Source organism: Homalodisca vitripennis, chromosome 5, assembly GCF_021130785.1.
Source record: "Homalodisca vitripennis isolate AUS2020 chromosome 5, UT_GWSS_2.1, whole genome shotgun sequence".
Classification (NCBI taxonomy): Eukaryota; Metazoa; Arthropoda; class Insecta; order Hemiptera; family Cicadellidae; genus Homalodisca; species Homalodisca vitripennis.
Genome location: NC_060211.1, coordinates 102311265 through 102334169, shown reverse-complemented (window position 1 = coordinate 102334169; position 22905 = coordinate 102311265). Strand labels below are relative to the sequence as shown.

The 22905-nt window shown below is 36.5% G+C and overlaps 1 protein-coding gene across 2 annotated transcripts in view; it reads right to left on the bottom strand.

The window, feature by feature from the left end:
* LOC124362581 overlaps positions 1–22905 on the bottom strand; it is a 101711-nt gene that overhangs the window by 14477 nt on the left and 64329 nt on the right. For both annotated transcript variants that reach the window (XM_046817216.1, XM_046817217.1), the window contains exons 2-3: positions 3463–4438; positions 1053–1232 (exon numbers count right to left, since the gene is read on the bottom strand). In XM_046817216.1, coding sequence (XP_046673172.1) covers positions 1053–1232; positions 3463–4438 — 1156 coding nt within the window. The remainder of the gene's footprint in view (positions 1–1052; positions 1233–3462; positions 4439–22905) is intronic.

Below are 22905 nucleotides of genomic sequence, written 5' to 3'. Positions count from 1 at the left end.
TTATTTTTCTCCCACTCTTAATGCACTATATTTAAAAGAGCTGATAAGGAATCATACTTACCTATATCAATTCCGAAGGATTAAACCCGAAATAGATATTTCTATGTTAAAGAGTGCAACTTTAGACTATATTTCACATTTCAAGTTTTGTTTTACATTATGTCTTTTTTTAACAACAGTTAGACCGTTTTATAACAAAAAGCTTTTCTAAAAAACTTAATTTAATAATCTTTAAAAATTTCAATACATCTTTTATGTTTAGTTTTTAACTTTATTTGGGCTTTTCACTCTAAAAATGAGTTGTCACAAATTAATACTTTACTGTTCGAACAAACACATAAGGAGTTTGTACATAGGTTTGAAAAATTAATTTTTAAAAAATATTTCGTATTACTCATTGAATGTTCTATACAATAATTTGCCTATTAAAAAGATTCGTAACTTTTTACTTGGACAAGTTTAGTAGTTTTAAAAAGAATTTGTCGATTACGTATGGATACAAACAATATGAAACAATAGTTGTTGCACTCTGTGTCAGCAGTGAGTTTTATTCACAATGTTCATACTTACCATGCATTTCTGCTACAAAGCTGAAAGTTCACCTAGACACTACATGTGGGTATTAAACTCTGAACAACTAAGCACCTGCATTACGATGTAACAATAGTATCTTAGGGACATTATTAATCACATGGCCAATACATATTCAACTCTCATGACTAATAATTCTACGTTGCCATGTTGTATTGGCCATGTCTTAAATAATTATTCACATGTAGGCCTATAATCTTATTTTATACAAAAAATTTGACAGTACAAATTTTTAAGAGAAAATGACTATAAAACAGCTTTACTTAAGTTGATATGCAGGGTATAGTTTGTTTTGATTTAATTTTAAAATAAATTGTAGGAATCTCGTTCCAACAAGAAATGTCTAAATTTTAGAAATTTTGAAAATAATTTTAAATTACCTAAATTTAAATTTGGCTCCAACAGTTTATTTTTTAATAATATTTTATACACTGAAGCAATAACATTTGTACAATGATTACCTGGGAGCTGAACCGCTGCCCACAACCATCCACAATACAGCGGAAGGGCTTGTTGCCTCCGTGACTGAGAACATGCCTCTCCAGCCACGAACGGGAACACGAAGCACGATCGTACACCTTGCAACCGTTCCATAGGCAGACAAACGTCTCACTCAGCGACTGGGTGTTCACATGCTTTGCCTGCAACCATAAAATTAATGTAAATATCACTCAAAATGTTGCACCGTCTACATTATATTGAAATACGGGAAACATGAAAGCAGTTTGATTCTGAAATGAATTCGTATGATTCTAAAGATAAAGACGAAATTTTCCTGTTAAGACACTTTTAAGATATTTTGATAGGGCTATTCATATTTTATTAAACCAATATTTCCCCTTCCTAATTTTTCATAATATATGAGTCCTTTATACATTAGAAGTATTTTAAAAATCATATCAGCTTTTTTCAAAGTAAAAAAGTAAACATTATGGAATTGAATACATGTGAATTTTATATTTAAAAACATTTCAAATAAGAGAGCAACTCATATAAAATTTAAGAAATGTATATATCAGTGTCTAACAAACACACCTGCATGTCAGGCTGTTTGCCAGCCACGTACCTAAGAAAGGCAAAAGTTTGCAACTGCTTTATCAATTCCATAAATGTTTTACTTCAGAAAATTAGAATGTAGCACCTCAATGTTAATGAATTGGTAAAATACAATTATATCTTAATACTAACTCTATTTCATTTATATTCAGTTTAGATTTTCCCATAAGAAACTCTGCAACAGCGAAAATAGCCATAGACCAATATTGGACCTTAGCTTCAAAAGGTTTTATGTTCCAATCTAATATTTATAATTTGATACAAATTTTTGCTGTACAATGTCTTTTACACAAAATAACTGAATCTTTATAACTCTTTACAAATTTTGTAACAAGAAATGTACGAGATACTTAAAGCTATTTTAAAGTTTTGCATGTATGTGTTCGAAATTAATATCGAGTTGATCATGTTATATAGCAATCTTTCGAAAATGCTACCTATTTTAAATCAAGAGCATCAGTGTTTCGCTTTATGAATCACCGGTATAGTCCATATCAAGGAACACACAAGTTATATTGTTTACAAAAGTCTTCAATTACAATGTTCCCTAATCCCATTCCAATTGAATAAATCAATATTTTTTTCAACATAAAGAAGATAAAATAAAAGAAAACTGTAACTATTAAAAATACATGCTGACATTCAAATTTCAGTATCCGATCTCATAATGGTGTACAATTGTACCCATTTAAAAACTGCTCTGACTTTTTATATGTATAGGCTATAGAAAATGAATATAACATAACTTATACATAACTTTCTATAAATCATTGTTTACAGAAAATTAATGTTATTGTTCAAGGAATAATAATCAAGCTGCTCATTACATTTTCACACTTGTTGAAATTAACTGGTTTATGACTTCTCAGGTAATATTTATTACATGCCAAAAATTCTCATTTCTGCTGTTTATATGATATTGTCATTATAAAATTGAACTTTATGCCGCAGTGGACAGCGATGACATAGGGTTGACACTCTCACTACCAGTCGGCCTGTCTGCTGTCGCTACAACTATACTGTATTGTTAATTCTCATTAAAACATTTATTTCACAAAGATATGTATTTCTTACTTTTTGGTAACAACTTAAAAACTTACTTGAAACACCAAGTAAGTTCATTACTTCATTTAACCCTTTGAAGGTCACAGAATGAACGATTAGCTCTGGAATTATGTTTCCAAAACAGCAATGAGCCGATGTATCAGATCCTTTCATTTGACCTCACTCTTTCCTTCATCAATCGGAATAATAAAAGGTATCCTTTCAGATTATTTAGTTTCTTTATATCTAACTTTAATGATGATTTGCATAGTTGTGTCTTTGAAACACATTTTCACAAATTTTACTTCGGAAGGTATTCGCATGATATTTCTGTATTTATATGAAAATATACATAATGTCTTACAAAAACAACTAGGTTTTTTTTAGTACTTTTAATCATTAAAATATAAAAATAAAAATTGTAAAAATTACTAATACATTAATCAAAAGGTTTGATTATTTTTCAGATAATTTTGCTTTTAAATATAACAGAAACTATAAGAAACAAAAGTAACTAAATTATTACAACTTATGGAAGTGTGGCCCAGCATCAAGGCCTTTTTGGTAAGTAAACTGTATGTAATAGCTGGAGTGTTTAAGATAAGAAACAAAATGTTTTGCTTGCCCTTCAAAGTGTTTAAAATGGATAGTGCTTTCAATTGTAAAAGAATTAAATTGACAATATTTATTTATATTTTAAATTCAATATTAGTAGGGCCAATGTATAATATGTGATAGTGATAGTATATAAGTGTAGTAAGTGATACATACCTGCAAATGTTCTAGGAGAGCTGATGTTGTACTAAAGTATTCTTCACACTCGGACCATCTGCAAACGATGTCTGACAGAAAGTGGCCTTTCCAACCGTTCCGAGCGGGAAATCGAATCACACTTGGAGTCCTTAGAATAGGAGAAGGCAACGAAGGTTTATCCGAACAATGTTCACTAGTTGACACTGACAAAGGCGATGTAGTGGTATTTGACGGAGAAGGAGGGTTTGGTGTAGAACATGCTGTGTGTTGAGCGCTATCCACAGATGGAGTCTTTGGTTTAGGTACTAAGACACTAACTTCAGGAGCACAGGGAAGAGAAGAACATTTCAGGACAGAGTTCGGTTTCCTAAACACCGGGGTAACTGGTACAGGGGAGAGTTCGTGGCTAGAATTAAGGGATTTCCTAAGGAGAAGTGGAGGGGGTGTGACTCTATTGACTTTTGTGACGACACTGTTATCCGCGACCTTGTTCGCCAGTTCGGATTTTAAAGTGGTTTTCTGTTGTTGGAAGACTAAGGGTAACTTAGTGGCAACAGGCACAACAGTCCCTGAGATATGTACAGCCAATTTCTTGTGTGCCACGTCACAACTACTAAGCTGAATTTTTGTATCACACTTTTTTTGTGGCTTGAGTTGAGCTTTAAAGTACTCCGTAATCTTCCCTTGCTGCAAACTGACTTTACAACACTTGCTGCGAACACAATCCTCCAGGGTATTGTTATTGACACGCTTGGTGGCGGGGGTCGTGAGGAAATAACGGGGGGTGTGCGGAGGCCCACGGTCTCTCTCCTCGGCAGACCACGGCCACGCAGTTGTGTCCGCAGACTGTGTCGGAGGCATCTTGCCTGGGGAGCAGGTCTCCGGGTCACTCTCCGAGTGGCTCGAGGTACTGAAGGGAGAACCGGGCTCGGTGATGTCACTGGTCCCACTGGAGCTGCCAGAACAGTCGGTGCAGCTGAGAGTAGCGACTCCACTGTAACAGAACAATATCCAACATTAACAATAAATCAAAGAGTGCACTTCTGTTTTTAGATAACTCTGCAATATAAACACTGCCACCCTAAATGTATGCGTGATAATCTCAAGTGATCCCAACCTAGACTTACTTGATAAGTACTTCTACACTTTTTTTAACCCTAGTGTAGTGTGTTTGTATGTATTATTGATTTTTTTTGGACATAAGTGAACTTGATATCACCAACCAAAACTCAAACACTAGTCAACTTACAGCAATTGATGTTAGCTGTAACTTGTTACTAGAGTTAATAAAAAAATAAACATACATGACCTTTAAAACTTATATTTGTTGCACTTCTCCAAGCCCTATCATTGGTGTAGTCTTTTGCTCATAGTTGCATCCTCTACAAAGATCTAGCAGAAGCAGGTGATTTGTTTGTTCTCTTTCAGTTATAACCCATTATTCTACTTTCTCCACAAAAGCTAAAAATGGGTTACCGTTGGAAATAAAATAAAAGCTAATTGCACTGTATCTGGTAAAGTTTGAAAAAAAGGACTTTTATACTTTTAAGACTCTTCCAAAATATCTGATAACTGTTAAAGGAATAAATGATAATAAATCTGACATATGTTTATCATGGCTAATCATACTTCTAGATATTTTTACTATGATTATTTATAAGCTTATTTTAATTTAATAATTCCTTTATTTCCTACATTTTATTAATAATATTTCTATTATAGGCCACTACATTTTGGGGTATACTACTTATTTTAATAATATGTCAATGTAGTTAAGTTATTTGAAAAATACTTATGATGCAAAAACAATACTAGATTTTAAAGCTACTCTTCGTTTTTAATTTTGGAGTTATTGATTAAGTAATGGATTTTCTTCTGGAAACAAAATATGTATAACAGATTATAGGAATAAAACCTGGCTAGATGTTTCATTTTCTACGCTTTGATAACAAAATATTTTTTGGACATTCAACAAAATAGGATATATAGGTTTTGCTGGAAATGAAATTAGAGTAAAATTAAGCAGCTACATTACGTTAGTGTGAGGGGGGAAATGTGAACTAATAATTAGTTTGTTAATATGATAGATAAACCAAGGTGTAGTTTAGTAAGAAAAGAAAGTATTTTAAACATTCTACCAGCTTTTTCTTATTGGAATATAATTTCAGTTATGTGGGTCTGATGATGGATTCCTTGAATACGAAAGGCCTCATAGAAATAAAATTTAATAATTGTTGGAGTGTTTGTTTATAAATTAAGTAAAGTATCTTATGTTTACAACTAGAACTCCTTCATATATAAATGGTAATTAGACTTATTAAATACGGTTATGAAGGTAAATCAGTTTTCATTTTAAAAAGACAAGGGCGTGGTTCGATAAGGTTAACAAAAGAAAGCGTAATGTATAGAAAAAGGTAAAAACTTCATAGATCAAAATATTGTGGTATTTATGAAAGCTATCATTATATTTTTGAATTTAATTCACGATAAGATCGAAAAGGCATCTTTCCTAATGACGTTGAACGCATGGAGTGTAAAAAGATACTGATTGTAATTTGTTATGATTGCAGTTCCGTATGTCAACAATGACAGAAGGGAGGGAGGAAGTGCGCACGCGCAATGGGCTGTGCGTCGAGCGGAGACAGTGTCGCCCCTAGCGGACACAAACTGTACCACGGCGAGGTTATCGAGCTGACCCGTCCCGGCGCGGCGCGGCGGTGGTCGAGGGGAGGGGAGGGAAGCAGTGTGGTGGGGCCTTGAACGCTATTTGCATGCATCAGCCGACAGAGGGGCCACTACACGTGCACTGCACCGACCCCGACCGCCGCGCCGCCGTGCCGTCCCGCGCTATTTATACAGACTGACTGATATATCGCCTCATCTCTTCCTCGGACACTCACACTTCCGCTAATCACATACACATCGACGTATCTGTGTCACTCTCTATGCTCCACATCCACACTAATATCACTATTGTCGGTATTGTAGGTTATATAACAGTCGCTGTTTACTATTGGTTACGTACATCGTGGACTGTGAAACAGCGCTTATTGTTTGTTGTCCATGCTTGCCCTTCAGACAGATCAGTTTCGACACTATTGTGAAAGTTACACGTTATTATACATATTTGTACATGAAATGACTGTCCAGTGATATTTATTACTGATCTACTTGTAATAACTTGCATTAAAAAATTGTTTCATCCCATGAAAGATAATAAGATATTATTTTTTCCCGATTCATTTTAAAATTTTACTCTTCTTTCTTAATGTTTAAAAGAACAAGCTCTGAGTTTAAACGTGAGGAATATAAATGCAGTTCACAACTTATTGCCACTTAGGCTGAATATGGATATCACCAGTATATTGTCTGATATACTATAGACCTACTTACAGTATAAGGTTTGAAATAGGTCTACAAACCTGATGCTATGGTCTGGCAGGCTATGTTATTAATGATTTGCTATGCTATACTCGAAATTGGTCTTTTCAGCTCCTATAATTTCATGATCCTATGATTCTCAGCTCAAAGTCATAAGGCATTATATTTAAGCCTTCTTGTGTTTATACTTAAGTAATGAAATTAAGTAAGTCTTTCTACCAAACTAATAAAATAAAATATATGAAAGACTTCTGGTTAACCATGTAATGAATAGTTGTACAACTAAAGTGCCCGCTGTACAGGTATATGCGAGCGAGCAGTTTATTCCCGTACCGTCATCGATAGACAGTGGACAAAAATATTTTTCACGTCCTAATATATCTAGAATATTCTTGGATGCAACTCATGGTGGAGGTTTTAGAAACACGAACGTGTGGACAAGAGATAAACCTCAACGTCCGATAACTTAATAACTTATGTTCGATATAAACAAAACGGACTGGACGAACTGATAAACCCAACCCGAGAGATAGATAGCTGTCGCCCAGAACCGCTTATTGTGGTGAATGGCTCGGCTGTTCTGCTCTGGAGATAACATTCGACACTTGACCATCAGATCTTGCTCGTTAACAGGGAACATTACTCCAATTGTATCATTATCTGATGATGCTATGATATATTGTTCAATAGCAGTGATAATACCAGCATAAATCTCTACACAATGTATCCCTTCTGGGTAACAGGAACATCGGTCGGTAATGTCTAAACAGCACGTGAGCAATTATATTATTTAAGTTTTACGATGTGTGTGTGTGTGTGTGTGTGTGCATTGATTTGTTTAAGATCCCAGACTAGTGCAAACTTGTCTCCCTACTAGGTCAAAAACAAGCCTAAAGGATATTGAGGTATTTATTGACTCTGAACTTCAGTTACTAATAAAAGGCACTTTTTTCACATTAAACTCAACAATTAGTTTAAAAAATTAAAAGACAAGACAATTGTACAATACAAAGCTTCAAAATATGTTCATCATCATTAATCGCCGAGAATCTAAAAGCCAATATTTGCGGTGTCTTAGCTAGAAATGTCTAAACTGATGTGTAAAAACGCGTAACTTAAATACGGTTAGTCACAGCGTTATAATTTTGGAAACATTTATATTGATTGATCTTATTATAATATAATTAAAGAATTGGTGATTTATAAGTGGAATGTCAACAAACTTTGTTTTTAATTAGTTAATAGGCCTATTAGATAAAGATAAAATGGGAATATTAATCATCATTTATCTCGTTTGATGATTTTAAGTGACTTTAATAGGTTTCTTTATATTCAATTGGTGAAATGCATATAGACAAAGAATTAACATAATAATATAGGTGAATCTACATGTTTCTTCAAATGCTAAAGTTGCCTACTGCTTCTACAACAAAACCCCGAGCGCACTGTCTTGTGGCGATTTGTTTACATACGTATGACATTGATTTCAATATTTGACGTGAAATCTTCTCTGTAAAGGGCTCCGTCCTGATTATGTCGAACCGGGGTAGTTCAGATTTTCGAGTTTAGACTACTGATGTAAAATCTACAAAAATATTGCCCCTGAAAAATGTTACAAACGTCTGATCAGTCAACCTTTATAGCATAATAGAGAGATATTTTCTCGAAGAAACCCTGTAATAAAAGTAGGAACATTATAATATGCTGTCATGTTTCTATAAGCTTCCTTGATCCCTGTCTACTTAGCGTTGCGCATGACCGAATTAACGAGATTCCCCCTGTCCATGTACAGTACACAGCGAGAGACCAGCCTCAACTAATTACCATAATACATTACTTTTCCCAGTCTTGCAAATGGTCGACCTCGTTTCGGTGCGGTGCCTACAGACCAGTTTTGTTATTTCTGTATCTAATATTATACAACCTTGTAGTCTTATTACGATGCACTCATGAAATATTGAAGCTGACATATGCAATTAGTGTATAGATAAGTTTATTACATTTTTAATCTTGCTACTGTAACATATTACATTATGTATGCCATATTTATATTCATTTCTTTAGTTTTTTACGGAGATAACATATCGCATAAGATTTGTTCTACAGATTAATTAATAAATAAAATAAGTGGTTTTACGCGATGGTATCACTTGATTAATTATTTATAAGACGTTCACGCCGTGGAAGTGTACGCGTGCCGTACAGAGTTTTGTGACATTTCTGTGATATGCCCATGCACGGGTAAATAATAAAAGGAAATGTCACTGAATAATTACATTTAGAAGCCTAGATCACAACTATTCATCGCAACTATTATCAATCATCGCATACAAGTAGGCCTATCATCTAATCATCTTCTAAATCATCAAATCTGATGTATTTTACTTCCTATTTAGAAACAAAAATGAATGAAATGTACTGACGTATAATATGTACCCAAATTTATAAATACAAGCGTATGCACTCGTCGGAAGAATTTACTACTTTTTATGCGGTTTGTTTTATTTTATTTGTGCCCAGATTTTTTAGTGACCACTCGCGTTTAAATTGCTACAGAATATGAACGCGTTTCACTAAAAATATACACACACTAACTACAGGTCACGTCATCTCTGATATTCATATCTGTTCTGATAGCGACCCACCCCACTAACATCGTATTTAAGGTAAATAATTAGAGCGATGCATCTATACATTAATTTGTACAGTACTTAAAAATTTTTACATGTGATCTGAATTTTAATGGTAGACAATATTGGTGCTACGTGTGAGGAGGCGAAGATTGACAAGCTTGCCAGACAGTTCAAAACTAGGCGTAATTATGATACTTTATTAGTAGTAATACAAAATAAATTGTATTGCCATGACGATTTATTAATATTATAAAGGTGTGTAAAATACACAATAATTTCTATAAATTTACTAGTTAAACTCCTAAGCATGTTATTCTTGAGATACATGGTAACGCTAGATACCGCTTGGGGTTATTGAATAGCGAAATAACTTTCTACTTTTAAACTAAGCAGGCATTTTTTAACAAAAATTAAACTTTTTGTTAAAAAAAGTGTGATTACAAAATACGAAAAATTAAAGATCTCTGTTTCGTGAAATCTGTTATCAGACGATACTTGAAAACATATTTCGTATTATAAACTTAAAACATAAATTGTATCGATAAATCATATCAACTTTTTTCTAATTAATGTCAGCTTTAGAGCTGTATTCCAACGATACCTTACAATAGTGTAGTATCGCCATTTGTACATAGATTGTAACAATTCAGTGAGATTATAGCAGTTTACGATATACTTGTAAAAGTACACGAATTGACTACAATAAACCACTTTCGATCTGCCACAAGTGTTTTACAATAATCTGGCTCTAGGTCTCCTATCCCTACTAATGAGCATTTCGTATATACTCCCATTCAAGAAACTGCGAGTTTATGCAGTTAAATTTCTACTTATGTACAGATTGTCATACCCTTTATACTTATTGATCTGTACGAAATATTTCTACAATAAAACATCGAATGAATTATAATATTCACGCATAAACATCTTGTATAGTAAAGTTTACAAAAACATGGTTCCCAATATTTCGAAAATATTTTATTTAGATCACAAAATCAGTAACATAATTAATTCTAATCTAATCTTACAAATCACATTTTTTAGGCAAACACTTTAAAATAATAATGAATTAATGGATACAAATTTCATATATTAACAACGGATTTCCTTGGTATCGTAGTCCTAAATATTGTGTTCTTCATTCATTCGTCTTACATTCATACATTCCTCATTTTTGAAAAAAAACCCCTTGCAGCAGCCTTATAAAAGCATGTAAAAATTATAGCTCAATTAAATAATAGCAGAATCTAATGTATTAGATACGTATATGTAAAATAACTGATATCAATGATACATGTGTTATATTTTATGAAATAAATAATTTTTATTCAATTTTGAACTAACAATCAAAGTATATTATATGAAGAAATAGTCGGGCCAGGCCGAAAACGTTTTCATTGAGCCAAATAGACCTACGTTACATTGAACTGGCAAATAAAAATACATGTTTACTTAAGAACTCAATTTCAAATATATTTACATTTTTTGTAATGGGGCAACAAAAAATATTTTTTCCTACGTATTTACGTTAGGAATTGATGTAATCCCTATTCAAAACTTTGTTACATAACTAAATACTCTATTGTAGTTCGTGCACTTATAACTTAAACTTAATAAAATAATACAGTGTGTCCACAAAGTCATGTCACACTTTTAAATAACTCTTTATTTACAAAAGTATATACAACACAAGAATGAGATTAACATAGGATCAAACGAGCACTTTGACCAGTGTATTTGAACTCGAGATGAGCATCATGAATCGCCTTGCGACGTCCAAGCGGACTTTGACCAGGACTTCTGGAGTAACTGATTTAATCGCACCTCTTATTCGTTTCTTCAAGTGTGCAATATACGAACTTTATGATGATGCACATTTTCAGAAAAGAGAAGTGTATAACATTTTCGTCAAGTCTATCCAGCTTATCGTCTGGCTTCAAAGCATCGAGATTTATAACAATTAAATTTAAGTCTTTTCTACAAATTGTTGTGAACTTTAGACTTAGGGGCATTAAACTCACGACCACGTTTCTGTAAGACTGTTTGGACTTATTACAAAACTGTTTTTAATGTTCTCGGCGGGTTTAACTCTTGTTTTTAGCCTACCTGTCCGCGTTTTGTCCAATTAGCTGCCTGTTTCCTAAACCTGTTTATTCCATCGATAAATTCTGCGTCTGTTAAAATGGTTTTCTTGAAATACTACGATACTCACGTTGCACTGAAATCACAGAATTCAACTTTGCTGCTACAAAATACCAGTGCGACAGCAATGGATGGGTAACTCGACTAATGAAAACAACAGCTTTATAAGCAACTGTTTTCATTTTCATTGATTTCGTACACCAGTGATCAATAATAAGAGTACCTATAAACAGTTAAAGGTGTGACATGACTTTGTGGAGACAATGTATACAATGGACTACGAATAGGTTTAGGCAAGAAGAGTATTTTTTGACAATAAAAGGTCGGCCACAGCGTGTTATGTAACCTTGTACAACTGGTAATCGCGAGGTTAACATTGCATAATTTTGATATACCTAGGACTGTTACGAGCATACAATTCTGTACGAACCCACATGTTTAGGTCGAGAGTTCATACACGATCGTCCCATCTCATCTATTCATAGCCGAGAGATCTGAGATCAAACAGTACTAGCGTGCTGTGGAACTACTTAACGTGTAAAATGAATTTAAGGCCCGAGTTGCGTACTTACTTCTTATTTTTTAATACGTAAGAAATGTACTAAGTTGCATCTCCGGACAGAGGGAGGATACAAAAATGAGAGCCAGATAATAAATCATCGTCCCAACTAGTCTACGTGATACATTCACGTTCACAAAGGAAATAGAAACGTCGCGTCGGCTTCGGCTAGGCAGTAAGGCAGGGCTTTGTTGACATGAGAAAGGATCTGGAGGGCGGACTGCCCCCCTCTGCACACCTGGTCGGTCGCTCTCTTCTCCGGATGGTTCTATACGAGGCAAAACTGGGCCTGAGTGTTTCAATCAAATATGATTCAATCTACAACACAAGGCTCAACAAACGCAGTAAACAATTAACACATTTCGCAACCAATTATATCCAGAGACGAGATTTTCAAAATCACGTGAGAAGAAAACATGATCAACCGGAAGACATTTCAGAGGTCTCCAATTAAAACTTTCATCAAGTATTTATTAATTTCTCGCTATTAATCCATATAAATCAAATGTCACAAGTATATTTCAAATAGCAAACCTAAAAATCCATTTCTTTCACACGTGGAAAAGGTCTAAAAATACCCGCTGGGCGTGGATTTACTGCGAGCAAAGTTGTCCTAACTTAACTTGGAATCTACATATGTAAAACCAGTAAAACATTTCAAGAATCTTCATACTGAAAACTAGTCAATGTTGTATGCACTTTATGCTGAACAATTGTAGGATATAGTCTAATAGGCACGCTTCAAGGATTCAAAAATGGGAGAAATAACATGAAGCTGTAAGAGCCTTGGTCTTGTAATTTAAAAGAATTTGTATAGAATTGAAATTGAATAGATTTGCAGTACTGTACTGACACATCTAGCATTTGTAGCTGTATGTAAGCAATTATGGTGGAGAAACCCACGCAAAAAACTCAATTAGACATTACTTATATTGTTTTAAGGGAACCAATTTATCATGTTCTCTTAGAATATGTGTTAGAACAGTTAAAACAATATGTGGCGTGATGATTTTTCATCACTTTGATGTATTGAACAATGTGTTAGAAAACGAGTAATTTATTTGTATTATGCTCTAATCGTGAAAGAATAAAAATAAGTAAAGTAGTACGGTTTACATAATTTCGAATTGTACAAAATGTGAATTGCTCGTTAGTTAATAGACAGGAAATTCGTTCGTGAACATCATGCAACTAAGTATTAGGCTTTAATTGAAACAACACGTTACTTTTACATGAAAAGTCAAGGCTGGAATAATTCTAATATCGCTCTGATAACCCCCCACTAACAATGATCTCGATTGAAATGTTTATGCGTAAGTTATGAACACTGCGACACACGTATAAGAGGAAGGTCTCCACCAACACCCACACACAGCAGTGCAAGAGCAGGGGGTGTAGAGGGGTTGTAGGCCGCCGACACCATTTTACTTGTTCACTTCGTGCCATCTGTCCCGCTCATCCTCTATCCTCTGATTCGGCTTGTCACATTTTACTACTTCTTTACAAGTGAGAAACGATATCCAATGCCGCGTTTAGTTGTTCGGTTAGATATGAGCCATACAGTACGGCGAATCCACGAATCACAGTATAAATATGCCGCTTCAATACTGATTAGGCCTACTGAAGGCCCGTACCCTACTGGCACATACACGATCAACGATTGACTTACATAGAAAACAATTTCGCAAAACAGATTCTATGTAGCCAATTAAGTCAAACAGAATTTGTATTATTGCAAATTTATTTTCATTGGAAGAGATAGATTTAAATCTGCGAGCAAGGATTGAGACAGACAAAAACAACGAAGAGAGATCAACAGGTTCTGTCGGTCGGACAGCGGGCAGCGGCCAGCCTGCGACACGCAAATACATACTGATAGATGTAAATCGCCAGAGTTCGCCGCTTAGTTTATCGCTAGCGTGGGGCACCGGGAGGATGTTTTCAGGTCAGGTAGTGGGTCTATTATTGTGGGACGTCTACCTGGAACCCTCAGCTGCTGTGGGGATCGACAGCGTCTCTGGGCCCCTGGCCGGGCCGTGGTCACATCCTAGAGTCGGACTGCCGTACCGGGACCCTGTACACTGGACACGACGACATGGCAGGCAGGCACTGGGCGGCCGCGGCACACGATATCACAGACAGTGACACAGACACACACGCTGTCACTCTCACATTCACACGCGCACTCACGGACCGCGCTACACGGTGCACGACCTCTCACGGCGACACTCACTCCACTACTGAACAGTGTACATTGACGCGAGGCGGGGCGGGGCTCCTCCCTCCCCGATACCCCCACCACCTCCACGACTCAGAGGAGTGAGGAGAGGAGACTGACATCACTTCAGTTCCTCCTGTACAGTGTAGAGTAGGAACCTTAGTAACGATGGGATACTTCCGCTCGCGCTCCTACTCATATCGCCAGTTCAGCACACTCAGCGAGATACACACAACTCGTACAAAGTAACGGGAATGACAAAATCATGATTACCAAAAAGAGCACCGTACTTATTCAAAACCAAGCATTCAAAATTAGATTCATACCAAAATATTTCAGATAAACAGCCAATGAACCTGATATTTATCATCTACGTAACAATTATTTGTCACTTTTCAAAAAATCCTAAAGTGATGTTTGCGATAAAAACATACATTATTTCCCACACATTTAACTTAGAATTTTACTCAACAAATAGGATAACTAATTGCTTACCCTGAGATACCACACACGGTCGTTATATACCAAACACCGCCAGATTTAAAAGGAACAAATACTAAGAACCATTCCACAAGACGGATACCGGAAGTGAGCTCACACTTCTCCGCTTCAGTTTACAACTGGAGCCGATTGGACTATGATCGCACGTGAATACTACAATGCTAGAAAATTTTACAGAACGTAGTATATTTCATGAAAAACACCAGTAATAACAAAACTTCACAGTAGTGTCTCACGGATACCGGAAGTGAGCTCACACTTCTCCGCTTCAGATTACAACTGGAGCCGATTGGACTATGATCGTACGTGAATACTATAATGCTAGAAACTTTTACAGAACGTAGTATATTTCATGAAAAACACCAGTAATAACAAAACTTCACAGTAGTGTCTCACGGATACCGGAAGTGAGCTCACACTTCTCCGCTTCAAATTACAACTGGAGCCAATTGGACTATGATCGTACGTGAATACTATAATGCTAGAAACTTTTACAGAACGTAGTATATTTCATGAAAAACACCAGTCATAACAAAACTTCACAGTAGTGTCTCACAGAGACCGGAAGTGACCTCACACTTCCCCGCCTCAGTTTACAATTGGAGCCGATCGGGCTGCGATCGCACGTGAATACTATAATGCTAGAAACTACTATAGGACGTAGTATATTTCATGAAAAAACAACAGTCATAACAAAAACTTCATAGTAGTGTCTCACGGGGACCGGAAGTGACCTCACACTTCCCCGCCTCAGTTTACAACTGGAGCCGATCGGGCTGCGATCGCACGTGAATACTATAATGCTAGAAACTACTATAGGACGTAGTATATTTCATGAAAAAACAACAGTCATAACAAAAACTTCATAGTAGTGTCTCACGGGGACCGGAAGTGAGCTCACACTTCCTCGCCTCAGTTTACAACTGGAGCCGATCGGGCTACGATCGCACGTAAATACTATAATGCTAGAAACTACTATAGGACGTAGTATATTTCATGAAAAAACAACAGTCATAACAAAAACTTCATAGTAGTGTCTCACGGGGACCGGAAGTGAGCTCACACTTCCTCGCCTCAGTTTACAACTGGAGCCGATCGGGCTACGATCGCACGTAAATACTATAATGCTAGAAACTACTATAGGACGTAGTATATTTCATGAAAAAACAACAGTCATAACAAAAACTTCATAGTAGTGTCTCACGGGGACCGGAAGTGAGCTCACACTTCCTCGCCTCAGTTTACAACTGGAGCCGATCGGGCTACGATCGCACGTAAATACTATAATGCTAGAAACTACTATAGGACGTATATATTTCATGAAAAAACAACAGTCATAACAAAAGCTTCATAGTAGTGTCTCACGGGGACCGGAAGTGAGCTCACACCCTCGCCTCAGTTTACAACTGGAGCCGATCGGGCTACGATCGCACGTAAATACTATAATGCTAGAAACTACTACAGAACGTTGTATATTTCATGAAAACGCCAGTCATAATGAAATGTCACAGTAATATCTCTCGGATCTGGTAATACTCTTTGTGTTTCTTTCGTTTAATAATATAAACTTACAATAAATAGTTTCAAATTTTACCAAGAAGTAAATAATTTAGTACATTTTTAACCATTTTCTATGTTCTGTTATTTCGATAATTTTTATAACACACTAACATGGAACAACTCAGCTCAACCCATAGATATTCTTAATGCAATAACACGGAGATAACACTGTATTTTTATTACACTAATTTCTATGCACTCTTTATTTATTTTGGAGATGCCAGCCAACGTCAGTCCATTTTCATTTTGAGACCCCAAATCTATAACTGTCACTGAAACATCTTGGAATGTTACTGTATTTGACAAATTTAAATTATGTCAGCCACAGCGCCAAACATAAGTGAAAAGGCTCCAGAGTAGTAAGAATATCACTACTTAATTAGTAACTTAATTTTTGGGTATAAGTTAGATGTTTGAAACATATCTTTAGAACCAATCGTCTTTTGAGTAACGTCACATTTCCAGTTACAATAAAAAACGAAAATTTTAACTTTCATTTGGCTATTTTATGCGATTGCTATCATCTGCATGGCTGAATGTTTTTTTTATATCAAATATGTTCTCTACGCAAATAAGACGAATTCCTTAGGTGCTGTAGAACAATAAATCCAGTCTAAAATTTACGAAGCAACTTTTACGTGTTGTACGCACAAGGTGGGGGGATACTCTTAGAAGTTTTATTGTGCACAAAGGTTACGCGAGGGCGGTTAAAGACTGTCACAAAGGTTGACGAGAGCGAAGGAAGCGGACGCACGGGAGCACGGACACGGACACAGAGACAAAATGGCGGCCAAGCCACGCAGTGGTGTCGAGCTGGTAAACTGTCTACAGTTCGATACTACACACAAGGCTCCACGGGGCTGTTCATTATGTTAATTTTAATAGAATAATTGCCCTTTAATTGAAGACGCCGCGCCGGGCCGGCCGGGAGAGAGAATATGAGATCATTAATTACCATATTCTTCGTGTCATTGAACCGTGCACGCACCATATGGTAGCGTAGAGTCCTCCGATCGTACAGATCATACGTAAGCAGATCCATGGATACAATAAAAAAGTATCCCGATTTCTGGTCAGGTAAGGTGTACATACGCTAAATTTGATTTGGTTAACAACTCTTACAGCTTATGTGACAACCTGACACATCGAAAACAGTAAGGCTAGGGACAAAACTTCACAATTTCGCAAGGGTCTCACTGATTGTATATACTTTCGTTGCATAACAAATTAACCTGCAATATGTCGCCACTCGGATAGTCAATTGTAACTGACTAGTAACCACAACTTTCTCTGTGTGAAAAAGCGGAAACTAATCACCTAAGAATTTTCTGAAAGTTTTCCCGGCTTACTCCTGTAATGATGGAAAGACGGTAATGAAACATCATTAATCGATAATTTGTACAGTAGGCCTACTGAGTTCTACTTATGTTTGTAAACAACGAAATTCGATTTAAGTGCACACAGAATTCAAAACCATTCAAAAACAACACTATTATTGTAACCGCCGTTTATGAACGCTCAATATAAGACAATCAACTGGTTCACAACTAAAATAATTCTTTGTTGTGACAAATTTGCTCAAAACCCTGAGATCCCGCTGGCTTGAAGCTACAATAGCCGCAGTAACTGGTCGACACACCAACAGGTCTAGATACAATGACGTCATCGTGTACAACCCCTAGTGTAGAGCTTTGTTATTGTATTGACGAGCTGTACTGTACCGGGTCCAGATGACTCATCATCCCCCGACACTATCCCACTGGCCGACATTCAACCCTTTCTCTCCCCCGCACCCGGTCAGCCAACGCGTGAAACAGGCACAATCAAACAGATCTTGTGGAGTTGCGGCCAACAGAAATATACGGTACAGCAGAATAACAAACTAATAATACAACGGAGTAACAATGAGCCAGACAGAACGTAACTAAAGTCCTTCCCGAACTGACAGTGCAATTACCTTACTTCCCGATTAGTGATAATCTATAACTCAAAATACTCCTTTATCGTATTTACTGATAATGCATAGTTTAAGGTTGAGTCCACGAAAGGAACCTAGGTTGTGTCCACGAAAGGAACATAGGTTGTGTCCACGAAAGGAACATAGGTTGTGTCCACGAAATGAACCTAGGTTGTGTCCACGAATTCAATCGAACAAAAGCCGACTTGTTTAAACCAGTAAGATATTAGGTACGTACATATTTAGGGATTTGAAGCAGCTACACGATATCGAACTTGTATTCTTGTAGTTTCTGTTTAATTGACTCCAGATTGACCGTACTGAATGTTCATGACAAACAGGTACTGTATTTTTGTATGCTAAGTGCCAAGTCTTCGCAGCATTTTTTCGTAGTTACTTGCAACTTTGCTACTTTTTTAATCCAAAACCAATGGAGGTCTTCCTTAGACCAAGGGGAACTTAGAAAACCGAGTTTCAAGTCCACAGGACATTTCTATCAGGATTGATCGCACGGCGGACAGACAAAAACACGAATTTAAGAGCACTCAAAAACAAAAAAAACTGACCAATAACAGAAATAGATAATAATAATAATAATAATACTCTTTATTGCATTAACAATCGTTATAATTGCATTGCATGCGTCATAAAATGGAATTGTATTAGGGTAAATTTTAATAATATTTGGGCATAAAGTGTATGAATTTAAAATTTAGCACTCAATCGTCTTTTATTAGCAGTGTATAGATGCTGAACTGATGTGGATTCTACGGCATGAGAATATTTTACTTCATTTATCAGGCGACAGTTCGGCGCTCGGCCTACACGCATGGGCTTTGCATTTTACTCGCAGTACTGCGGCACCGGTCCGCCCTTTTATAATGTCAAAATGCTTGGAATCAAGTGGGCACCCGCAGTTGGCAACATCGCAGAACACTCCTCATAACTGTGTGAATGCAGTGCGCTGTGGCAAGGCTCGGTGTCTAACAAACATCGACTTCGGACCCCAGATTTCGAAAAGTTTAAATATAGTCATTACACAAGGACCGTACGTTGCAATTTTACACGCTACTTTACAATTTGTTATTTTTAACTGTTGTGTATTGCAATTACTTTAATTTATATTTAAATATATTGACATTAACGTTTCAGACACACAAAATTGAGTTTGATTACTTCGTTCTGCTAGAAATTTAAGCTTGCCTATATTTTATTCAGTTTGTCTTTATAAAATCTGTACTTATATTTTGTCACATTCTGACATGTATTCTCATGGCAGTTAATGTGTAATAATTACATCGTATATTCGAATATGACGTAATACGACGTACAAGTCCCAGAGAAATACAAATTGTACTAGAATAGGTACTAACCAGCACGATAAATAATAGTATACACTAAGTTGCCTTGACAGCGGCTGTTTCCCTACACTCAGAACCTGTGTATCTGAAACAGCACAAAATTAGATGACATTTCCTAAAATAGACAATATTAGTCTTTAACGTGGTGCAACGACCGCACTGCGCTAACGCTAACAATTGCATAACCACTACGTCTGCGAGCGTGTTTACGCCGGGGCCACGCGTAGGTCAACAATAACTGAGCGTCGATGAAAACAAATGACACGGAAATCGTGAATACGGGATGTAGAAAGCGAAGTTGGACACTTCAAGGGGAAGAGGGTGGAAGGAGTGGAGGGGGAAGTAGGGGTGGCGAGGGTGGCTGGGGGGTGGTGGGGGGTGGCTCCGAGTTCGACCGAGACAACGATGATCACCTACTCCACTGCGCTTCCAGAAAACACCAGCGTCCTTGTGCACGTTACATTTATAGCTGGTTATAGGTCAAACGACAAACACTTCCTCATTCCTTTCCAACCCTTCAAGTAAACAACTCTTGACGACATTTGTTAATTCATTTATATAAATTTGATCGGGAGAGAATCTATGAAACTAGTAATGGATTATCTTTATATTTATATACATCATATAAATACTAGGTTTATATATAGTATAGTAGCAGTAGCCTAGTTTAATAGCATAGCAAATATGGGCTATTAAACTAAACTACTGTCGTTTACACAAATTTAATGAATGTAAAATGCCATTTGATACGTATTTAATCTTCCGATCATATGTTAGTTTTATTTATTTGAACACATAAGTGACAGAAACGGTTACTGGTATAAGATTACTGAATCGTAAAACGTAATGGCTCTGTGCTGTAGCGGTAACATGCTCGCTCGGCAAGTGAGAGATCCGGGTTCAAGTACTTTTTATTACTCAATCTTTATCGAATATATATACATTCTTATGATTCAGTCTATTACTTGTTAAATAATACGTTTTAGGAAATCAATAATAGATCAATCCTTTCGATGCTGACTGCTGGCAATATAAGAACGTAGTGTGCACGGTACAAGGTGGTAAAAAGTTCACAGGTTTGAAATTACGATAATCGTTACAATCGTAAAGTAATGACAAAACAGACCGACATGCGTGCAGAACCTGAGTTAAATTGCCCTTTGTTCTGGTGGCGATAAAAGCAGTAGCCAATAAAAGGTGCGGTACATCGCACTTCGACTTGCTACTGTACGGCTTCCCGCTAGAGAAGGAGACGGGGAGATGGTGCTGATATAACAAGTGCAAATCCCGCTTTGGGCTGGAGTATCACTCGATTAGGAAATATGTCAATTGGTGATCCTTTCCACAATACCGGCGGGAATATTGAAATGTAAATAGAAACTGTATCATAACGACAATCTAAGACTGTACACTCGAAACAGATTGGAAGTTGTAGGGGCAGAGCGAAACATCCGTTACTAAGAGATACTTCGTGTGTCGTTCCATAGACCTGAAGAAGAATTTCGCCTTCTTCTGGGAATCGAGGCAAAGGCAATTCTGTTTGAAGAAAAAGATTACTGCATTCCTTTTGGACGACCTTCGTCAAGCTAGACAGTTCAGTCGTTTCCAATGAAAGCGTGTCATAAATTTGTCTTCCGAAAATAGATACCTATCAACATATACCGGCTCGAGGGTCTATAGTTCGGTGTAGTTGCTGGTCTATTATTGTACAGTGGACCCACACAGATAAAAACCGTAGTACCTCCAAGTTCGAACGTTCGTGCAAACGTGAATGTTGTCAACACTGATGTTGGATCACTGTAATTACTGGATGCGCATGAATGATGATGGCTGTGCACGGGAAGGTGGAGATGGCTGTGCACAACCAGTCTCCTAGACCAGGTGACTGACCTAGCGGCAGGACTCAGGTGAACGGCTCGGCACGCTTCTATTTTTGCCCGCCACTAAATGCTTGCCCGTCCAGACAGCTTAGCATTAGCTCAATAAGCGTAAAGCTGGTTATTCCCGGACACTGGTTTTGTCCCGACTTAAACCGTTATTAACTTTTACGAAAGTGTGCATTTCTAAGAAATCTTGGTGAATTATTCAGAGTTCGATGACGAATGGGTGAATTCTGTTTCAATCTCATATGTGATGACGCATGATTTGTAAGGATGAAAATATTTAGGACACTCTACATTGTTATATGTTACAATGCGTTTCGTAAACTCGTCATCTGTCCTTTTCACGAGTCCAATTCCAAGGCAACAGATTAAGCATTCTTTAAAATTAACAAATGAATTTGATACAACGATGATGATACAAAGTCCCGCTTTCCCATCCAAAAGCGAGAAATGAACCATAATACGTTAAATGTAACTTAGTTAAAATAGTATATAACTCATCTCCTTTGCTATTATACAATTTTACACCTTATACACTGACAGGATCTAAAATGATCACACGTTTTTTTCAATTAGTTATTATGTTAATTAGTTATTAGTCGCATGTCTTAGCTTGCAAAGACATATGAGTCAAAATCCTTTAAATGTTATACAAAAGTAACAATCTACATTTCTTCTTCTAACATTTAGTCTTTATCAATCATAGGTTTAATAACTTATGAGTAGAGAATCTAACACACAATGATGGTATCTATGTATATGAGCCAGACATTTGACACTATCTACTTATAAATGTTGTACCCCAGTTTGTTGCTATACTCATTGACATAAAGGACAATGTTTGTACCATTATTTAGTCGTTCAAAACATTCCCAACGTGTGCTAACACAATATTGTGCGGAATCTACAAAGTTACATCTTAGCTGAATTTATCACGAGTGTCTCTTTGCCAAACATTCGAATTTTTCTCGTTACTTTTGAATTATATTTGGAAATGTCTACAAAGTTCGTGATATTTGCGTGACACCTATGGGACAAAAGAGGAAGTTCTCTCAAGAACTCCAACAACGAAAGATTAGCACGAGTTCAATTGTATGTATATGTTTGTGTAGGCTGCCTCTATATATGAAAGTAAACACGTAACCAGTTACAAGCTTAAATCGTGATAGTTTTTAATTTTAATGACAGCTATCTATGATTATTATTTACAAACTATCGAAAAGGAAACTGTCGACGATCGTTCCATGCACCAAAGTAAAATTAACA